General features: G+C 46.9%; 1 protein-coding gene across 1 annotated transcript; it reads left to right on the forward strand.

Moving 5' to 3' along the window:
• The first annotated feature begins 4,495 nt into the window (after nt 1-4,495).
• Nucleotides 4,496-4,842, forward strand: SMIM18 (small integral membrane protein 18). Its single transcript, XM_010194665.1, has one exon. The coding sequence runs from the start codon at nt 4,535-4,537 to the stop codon at nt 4,826-4,828; it is 294 nt and encodes a 97-aa protein (XP_010192967.1). The 5' UTR covers nt 4,496-4,534; the 3' UTR covers nt 4,829-4,842.
• Nucleotides 4,843-9,558: the final 4,716 nt, after the last annotated feature.

Here is a 9,558-nt window from a genome sequence, read left to right on the forward strand (position 1 = left end):
CTAACGGTCTGGGATTCTGGGATTCTGTAAAGCTCATTTCAGAAATTCCTGTGAGGTTGTTAACGACCGCTGTATTAATTTGATAGCCCAATGCATTAGATGGAAATAGGCACTGACTGCTATCCAAAGCCACAGACCCATCACCAGTGTAATGTGGCACTTCAAACATTCAGAGGTGATTGTGAAGATGTAAAAACCACGATGCTGAAGGAATAAACGTCAAATCTAAAGCTCGGCGACTGGGAGATGCGAAGCTACGACTGACATCGTATTAGAGGCTTTGCATAGCACAGCAATCCTAAAATTAACGTAGAAGCAGCAGTGTAACTCCAGTGATATTTTATTTATTTATATTATTTTTATATTATTTCTTTGTATTTTATTTAAATTAAGGGAGAAAAACAACATCTGGCTCCTCCCCGCCTCTAAAAATACAGCCTGCAGGGATTTTCACCCATAGGATCCCTTCTTATCATGAAGAATTAAAGTCTAGGAAGGACATTTTATAAAGAAAAAATCCTCCGTGTAATGAGAGGTCTGCAGTGACTGAAAGAAATGCAGAGGTACAACAAAGAGTTAAGATGAAAATAAACGCAGAGGTACAGCAAAGAGTTAAGAGGACTTATCATGGCTTAGCATCGCTTGAATCCAGATGATCTCGTTTAATCTGCCTGGCTACAAGTAAACGTAACCCCACGGGGGCCGCGGATTTCACACTTCAAACGTCGTGGCCTGACCCCCTGCTCTTCAGCACAAAAACAAAGCAGGGGCAGGGCCAGCACCGCGCTCCTCCGCTTCTACCTCAGCGCGCACAAAAAAGCATCCCGAAAAAGGAGAGCGGGAAAGGGTCGGGTCTTTATTCAAGACACCGATCGCCCAATTTATGAATGATTTCCTCCTGGGGCTGAGGGTTGGATGCAAATGAGCGTAAAGGAAGTTGTCAGCAGCATCGCGCTCCGGCCAATGGTAGGAAAGCTCCATCTTGGCTGCGTTAAAAAAAAAAAGGGACCAGAACAGCGCTCTTTCAGCATCCTTTCAGACCACAGGTAGGTGTGCATCGTTTTCTAACCCTGTCTTCGGTTTATCTTGATTTACTGCCAGAAAATATGCCCGTAAGCTACCAGCCTGTAAAAAGCTCCTCGGGATCGGGAGGAATTTTCTCCAGGTTTCGCAGGCTCGGACTCGGCCGAACGCGGGGGAGCTCGTCCTGGGCTTATCAGCGAAGCCCTTTCACCATCTGTGCGCTAATGGAAAATTGATGCCCCTCTCCATCTTACAGCAAAGCTCCAGCACCCAGCCAAGATCCAGTGAACAAAATGGATTTGATGCTTACCGGGGAGGCAGCTCTTTTCCTGCAGCTTTACATTCCTCATAACCGATGCTAGGGGTTTTCCTTTCGCTATCGTTCCTGTAATTTTCCTTCAGACAAAGGCAGCTAAACCTGAAATTTCAGAAGGGTATCTCTCGCCCAGGGGGTGTTCTGTGAACCGTAGCAATTAAGCTGCCTAAAAGAGATCTATGCTAGAAACCTGTTGTAGAAATCCGCTACGTTAGGGTAGGAAGAAAACCCCCTCGCATGTTATTATCCTCATCAAGACAATACCAAGTGACAGGTTAGGATCCATCTGAGCCAGATCAATGCTATTATTACCCTAGGAAACCTATTCAGGGGTTTTCTTCAACAGGGCTTCCTCAGCGCTGCATTGAAATGATTTTTTGCCAGTCATTTCCCTCTGCTCCGTGAATGTGACTGCAATTAAAGCTGCTCTTCCGCAGCGCCTGAAGATGACGAGGCTTCGACATTAAAACCCAATACCGCTACGACAGAAGCCAATTCATTAAATATTTATCTCGCTGCTTTTTTAGATACATACAAGAGCTGCATTGCACAAATTAAACTGTGCCACTGGGAAAGAAGTAAAACTGCATGAAACGAAACCATCTCGACAGCTTTCCAAGACCTTATTAACGCCGTGTTAATTCCAAAGGCTCGGCAGCGGCTCCTTCAGCCTCATATTTTAGTAATTAGAACGGGGAGGTGATATTTATCTATTTAAGTTGCACATCCCTGCGTCAAGACGAGCTCTGTGTGAGCCGATGCCCTGATGGCGGCTGCGGAGCGGGAAGGGGCGGCTGCTGCACTGCGCTCTGAGGAGCAGAGCCTTGGTAGGGGGCATCCTCCTGTGCCAGCAAAGGGTCCTGGGCTCCCCTGGCCCCAGATCTTCACTGCTTCTAAAAAAACGACCAAAATACTCCCTTTGGCATCAGCAGAAACAGTTTGGTTTGGGGCTCGGTGTTTACAGAGCGAGCGCAATGATGCATAATGGAGCCCAACAAAATCTTCAGTCTTAGAAATCTGTTTTAAAAGTTCAAAGCGAAACCCTTCTCCTTTCTTTGCTGCTGGGGTTCTGTTGCCATTTAAAACCGACATTTAAATCCTGCTTGTTTTAATTCCCCCTCAAAGGGGACTCAAAATCCTTTTATTTAGCCCTTTCTTGGATTTTCAAGGAACTCTTCAGACCCCTCCCTTCAAAAACCCTCCCAACTTTCAGTGTCATCCACTACAAACCAAGTCAGACGAGTTTCCTTCCTAGACCCTGGACCAAACCAAGCCAGGACCCAACTCAACTCGGGAGCATCTTTAGCTTGGATTTACTTGGTAAACTTTTATTTAGGAAAAAAAACCCCAAACAGTTTAATCCACCCTATCCACCTCAGGCACACTTTGCATATTCAATCGCAAATTTGCATATTCAGGCACCAATTTAATGGAGAAAACAGTAAGTTACTGCGGCTCCTGCAACGAAAGACTGTATCAAATGCTAATCCCAATGACTTTCCCATCAGCGAAGCTGTTCTGCTTCAATTCAAATCCATTAAAGATGGACGGATAAAGAATAAAACGCATGATATTTGAGCAATAAAATTACGACATGAATTGCAAGCTGGTTTGGCTGCATCACCCCGGTTTTCATAATATCCCTTTTTTAAAGCCTTAGTAGACACCACCGTACTTTGACTTCGCCACTTCCCATCTCTCCAGGCATTTTGGTTTAGTTTTCATGGTCTGAACAGGTTGACCGCAGAATCGCTTCTGGGATACGCAAGGTTCATTAAAGCATTCTCTGCAAAGGAAGCTTAACGAACAAACCACCAGTGCTGCCCCTCTGCAGTTGTGATTATTGAGGGAAATTAAACTCAGTGCAGGTAGCCAGGACTAGTCTGAAATTACTACAGCTACCTTTTCACTTTTGGCTTTAGGTTTAAAGCAAAACATTGTGTTTTACCTAAAAACCTCCTTGCTGTTTCCCCCAGGGAACGCAGTGATCTGACTCCCACCTCCTTTCCCCACACCCAGTTTTAAATTGCCTGAAGAATTCCAGGTTATTACAGCATCCTCCAATGCGCTACATCAGCTGTGGCTCCTTAGACCTCTTTTTACTCCATTAAATCATAGATCAACAGTACTAGAAATTCCCTCAGTTTCTGGGAGGCAAAGGCAGGGAAAGAAGGAAACTGGGGTGAGGGAAAAGAAGAGACGCACAATTGTAAAGACATTATTGCCAAACGTCTCCTCTACTTCCCCACAATTCACAAAGTCAGAGGCAGACAAAACTGCTGGGTTTCGGCTCTAGATACAGCACAGAAATTCCTGCAGCACAGCCCACTTTGGCTCCTGGGAGCAGCAGCCTTTCCAAAGCGGCGCATCTCGACAGCGACACCACCAAAGGCAGATCTGCTAAGCCAAAAAACCTCGTGGTTTCTCTCCCCCCCTGCGCCACAGAGCCGCCTTTTCTTCTGCTGGGTACAAACGGAGAGCGTTGGACAGCAGACAACATTCCTTTCCTAGCAGTTAAGCAGAGAAGGCAGCTGAAAATATGTGCATTATCCTAAAATAATGAGTTTTTCAGAGACCAGGATTGCTATTTGGTATTAGAAGAACCACCAGAAGTTCAGCTCCATTCTTTCAAAAATATCCTCTAAAATAGTTACGATTTATAATTTCTTTTTTAAAGATTGATTTCTTTCTTTCTCCCAAATAGGGGGGAAAAAAGAAACCAAGCATGCAAACGAACTTTAACAGTATTAACGTGTAGAAAGCACTTCTAATTGCTCAGGTAGGGGATGGCGGTACACGGTTCTCCTCAAGACTAATGATGGACAGATCACTGAAACCACTGCCTCGAAAATTATCTGTGTAATCTCTTTGTCTTTGCATGTACTTGAAATAAATAGGCAGAGCTCTTTAACTGCACCATACCTTAACACCACACGATGTGTGCGTGGAGCAGCCATCACCAAAACAAGCGTTCCAGGTAAAACCGCAGAGCTGTAGATACTTTTGTGAGGAAATCTGTGTATTCAACAACCCGGGCTTGTAGGACGTTGCGAGTATCAAGTCTGAGATGAAGTTCTTAGAGTCTGGGATAGAAAGCACAGTGTGTTCTGGAGCACCAGAGCCCTCAACAGCTTTGTTTTGCTCTTTCAGCCCCAAAGCCGTGCCAGGGAACAACGCCGAGACAACACTTGGAGAATGGCAACCCTCAACGCCACGCACTGGAACGAGACCACATCCGCCTCCCAGTACCTGGGCTTCCAAGTGCAGAAGATTTACCCCTTCCACGATAACTGGAACACCGCCTGCTTTGTTATTCTGATCATATTCATCTTTACCGTGGTTTCCCTGGTGGTGCTGGCTTTCCTCTACGAGCTGCTAGACTGCTGCTGCTGCGTGAAGAACAAAACCATGAAAGACTTGGAGAACGAACCCAATCCTGTGCGAGCCATGCTGAACAGCTTCAGAAAGCGCGAAACGGAGGTGGTGTAGGGAGGACCGAGCAGCCCGGGCGAAGCCTCTCGTACCTTACAAACGTGCAAGTCACACGCTTCTTTGTCTTTTTGGACTTCAACACGACAGCAGCAGTTTTATCTCTGGATGTGAACCTGAATAATTGGCAAAGGCTTTCCGAGCGCTTAGCGAAAGGGTGATCTGCTGCAAAAAAGATGCTTGTTTTTAAATGAACTTTTCTTGTTTATATTGAGTCAGTAGCCTAGATATTTGTCTAGCTGAACGAACAAATGTTGCCTGAGGTGCATAAAGCTACGTTGCTTCACTGGAGAAAAGGTTTATAGAAACACTCAGCAATCTGATCATCCAAAGTGCAAAGCCACAGCCGTGTCCTCCCACTGAGAGACAGGGAAGATGTACGAGGGGCGAGGGAAAAGACACGAGACAGTAGTGTTGAATGGCAGAGATCCCATGAGGCACGAGAGGCTTGGGCTAATTCTCGCCTTCAGCAGCTCTTCTTGTTACGGGTTCCTCGCTGTTAGAGGGTGGTGGGAGGAAAAGTAAACCCACCTGGAGTTTGTCCCCGAAAGAGTCTTTTTTTCTAACCTCCTGCAGTACAAATGGACCCCTTCTCCCTTGTTCCTCCAGTTCCAGAGGACTGCTCTCCCCATACTTCATACTGAACCCATCTGACCAACTTCTGGGTGTCAAGACATGTCAAGATGCACTACTTTAAGACTCTCTCATTATTCCACTAAGTACTGAACCAGTACTAGAGCCTAGAAGAAACAAGGACCCTTTGCTGCCCAAAGGCTGCTGCCTCTACGGCAACCGCGACACTGCAGGGAATCAGACGAGCTGGATGTATCATCCCTACCTTAACTGCCCAAAGCTGAACGTTCGGAGACGGCGGGACGGACGCACAGCGAGAAGCCACTTCATCCTGCACAAGGGAACCCCTCAGCTTATTTCAGCAGCTTGCCGATGTATCCCACTCACCTTCCTCACAAACTGACCCCGGCCCTCTAGCTCACCAGATCGGTTTTCTTCTGTTGCATCTTTGGTTTTCAAACCCAGAAAAGTTTAGCAGTTACAAATTACAGCTGTGATCAATGGCACCCAACAGCGTGGCTATCAGTAACAAGTCTTTAACAAGAGAAACAGGCCAGCGAGAAACGTCCCAACCAGACCAAGGCCATGTGCGGGACAACTTATTTAACTACATAAACCCCAAATAATATCCCTGTCAGCAGCGAAATAAAACTCACCTAACAGGACAAGTAAGCTACAACACTGATCTCATGGTCTATCTATGTCAGAAATACCTTTGTGCCAGTACCTATAATTATCTCTTTTCTTTTATTAAATAAACCAGACCATAAATTCCCTCTATCAGAGTCAGTACGCCTAACCCCCAGGACATCTGGACACACTAAAAGGCTTCATTTGACTCGTGCTTTTCCTGGTCGGTGAGACGGAGCGACAAGATACTCAGGCCACAACGAACCAGCACAGCGACTCCAGCGATTCGCCCGGAGAAGCAATCACAAAACGACACAACCACCGCTGCGATCGCTCACCTCAGACGCCCTCGTCACGGTTCAATTTCGCCAGCCCCACATGCAGAGAATGCTTTTAGCTAGAAATCAAACTATAAGCACAATTAATAAAAGCTGACATCCCAGGTACAAGACAATTCAGGATTCAGGCGCAGACGTCCGGTGAAGATAATGTCAGTGATGCCAACGCCTTCCGCTGTCAGGGGCTCGGGGTAGATGCCTTATTACCTTCTGCTGTATTTGACAGCGTCAGCCCTGAAAGAGGGGTGTCCTGCTCAAGAGAGACAACAGCCACTACGGGGACACACTGAATTAACTAACACATCTCCTTCCTGAAAGCAAACCCTCGGAGCGGCGATAGGACGGCTTGCCACCGGCTGCGTTCCTACACCACGCTCACGGCCGCTGCGCCAAGTAACACAGCAGCCTCTGCGACGCCAAACTCGTGTTCTTACGCCTTCCTGAGAAGCACACGTGACCAAAAATCTCAGGAGTGCTTATTGCACCTATAGGAAGCTGGGTGTCTGCACAAGGAGCTCCCCTCGCACAGCCCTGGAGCCTCGCCGCGATCCTTTCCCACACGGGCGATGCCAGGGAAGCAGAGTTGTGAAACAGCTCCCAGGGATTTCGGCTCTGGATTGCTGTTGGGCTAAGACTACCGAGACAAAAGTCTTGGCATGCAGACTGAGACTTTAGCCACAACTTATTCAGTCAATAAAAAGAAATAAACAGATACCATCTATTTCGTTTGTTTTCCAGTTGCAATTTTGAACCGAGTAAACAAAGCAGTCCTGTACTTCTCCAAATAAATTGCTTGAATAATGATTTCAAATAACTCTAGGAATAACCACCCTCGCTGGAAAGCTTACAATAAACCTTCACACACAGGCCAGATGTAGCTATGCAGTCCTTTGAACTTTAGCATGACTTCAGTGCCTCTCCTCCCCAAAAAAAGCAACAAGGGCAGGTTCTCCGAGTCACAGAATCACTGAATGATGGAGAACCTACGGGTGCTACACACCCCGAGATATCCGGGCTAACACATAACCACCGGGACATTATTTATTGTCTTTGTGGTCACTACACAACAAAACTAGGACTGATCCTCTTAGGTTTAATTTTCTGGGGGAGGTGAGGGGTAGGAGAGGAATTCTTCACCACCAGGTTTTACTCCACTTCCCCAGTACCCATCTCTGGCACACACACATATCCTGCCAGGCACCTAATAATCTGGTGACTCAACCAAACAGCGGCTTTTGAGGCAAAGGACTTGATTCTGCAGCATCACAGGGCAACCTGGGCTGCCTGGGGCTGCTTATTATTCAGCCACTTGCCAGCATAAACATTTGTTATGAACCAATTCCTAAGAACAAGAGGGGGAAAGTCAGTCCGCTCACTCGCCATCATTTTTCTGCAGTAGTTAATAAATCCTCTCCAGTGGAAAAATGAAAGGAGACTGAACTTATTCTGCATATATGTGTTACAGAATCACAGCATGGTTTGGGTTGGAAGGGACTTTAAAGCTCCCCCAGTCCAACCCCCATGGGCAGGGACACCTCCACCAGCCCAGGCTGCTCCAGGCCCCGTCCAACCTGGCCTTGGGCACTGCCAGGGAGGGGGCACCCACAGCTTCTCTGGGCAACCTGGGCCAGGGCCCCACCACTCTCAGAGGGAGGAATTTCTTCCCAATATCTTCTCCATTATAGAAGCCCTGAAACCTTTTTGATGCTGTCTGGAGTGAAGCCAGCAGCGTAAAAGATAAAGCCCATTTCCTCACGGTCACACATTCCTAGTTGTGTAAGCAAACCATTTGACAGCTGCAAAAGCACTTAAAGAAATACTGAGCCCACAAAACCACAGAAAAGAAACGACCCTTTCTTTATCTGCTCTGCTGCCTGGCCAGGTAACTGCTCAGATCAGCACATCAGACTCACACTTGAGCTGTCTGCCCTCTTCTTGCCTCCTCAGCCCTTCATCTCAGCAAACCGTCCTCACTCAGGATTTGCAATGTAGGCAGTTACACAGAGAATTTGACTTTATTTAAAGAGGACAGCACGACAAAGGGGTGATGGAAACTCCCCTGACTTATTTTAAAATGTCTAGCTGGTAACTTGGATGTTTTTCTTTGCTGATACCCATTCTACTGTTTCTTTTCGAGTGTAGAAGAGAGCCAGGCAGTGTATTCAAAATACGTGCGCACCACGAGCTTGCACAAAAGGGCGTCTTGTGTTTAGTAACTCCTGATGTTTGATTTGCCCTGTAGAGTGCATCAGAGAACGGTCAGCGCTTCCAGAGAACAGAAAAGGTCCCACAGGTCTCACACGATCAAAGTGAACACAGGAGATGTGTGATTTGAGGGACCTTTTCCATTCTCTGGCAGCCTGTGACGTTCAGTTAAGAAAATTAAGGTCTAGGCGCTCTCTTGCCAGACAGAGAGAAGAACAAGAATAAAACCACTGTAACTGCCTGCTCCGCAGGTCTAGCATTCACCGACATCCACAAAGCAAAGCCGAGTTTCACCTGAAATAACATTTTGGCAGTGATTCCTCCAACTGAGCAATTGCGACCAAGTCACAGGATGAAGCTTGAGCTACTTTTGCTGCTACCCGTGTCTTTGTTCACGTCGCACAGCTGAATTTCTTACCAAAAAGTAACAATTTAAAAGAACGAATGACAACAGCCACGAGCACAACACTTACACGCAGACCAATTCATAGTAATAAAGCACAGCTTAGAGGGCAGACGCTGGAAAACGGATGAACAGGAGACTTTCACCAACCTGCGCTTTGTTTGGAGCTCGAAGAGCCACCTTGTTCTACCTTGGCTTTCTTCTTTTTCGAAGAGGAGGAGTCAGAAGATGGCGCTGGCCGTTTTTCTACCGCCGGTGTGGAGAGGGCACGCTTTTTGAACAGCTCTCGCTCTCTCAGTAAGTTTGGGTCCATAATTCTGGTCAGACAAGTCGGAGGAAAAAGGCAAGAAACAGATATTAGAGTCAATGCAACGCGGAAGAGCACAGGCAACTGTTTACGGAGTTGTGCCTTTCTTTTGTATCCTTCTCTTGCCGTGCACAGACTTTAAGAAACCGACGTTTCTGGGGATTTAAGTGTCAGAACAGGCTAACCCCAAGGAATAACGTGAAGTGAGAGAAAGGGGTTTCTTTAAATTCACGTCGCTTTGGCAGGGCGCAGGGGGAGGCCCCCGGCTGAACGC

The sequence above is a fragment of the Mesitornis unicolor genome, unplaced genomic scaffold (genome assembly GCF_000695765.1).
Source record: "Mesitornis unicolor isolate BGI_N332 unplaced genomic scaffold, ASM69576v1 scaffold3061, whole genome shotgun sequence".
In the NCBI taxonomy this organism is placed as follows: domain Eukaryota; kingdom Metazoa; phylum Chordata; class Aves; order Mesitornithiformes; family Mesitornithidae; genus Mesitornis; species Mesitornis unicolor.

Coding starts and splice junctions, on each gene's coding strand:
- SMIM18 (XM_010194665.1), top strand. CDS start 4,535: ATGGCAACCCTCAACGCCACGCACTGGAACGAGACCACATCCGCCTCC.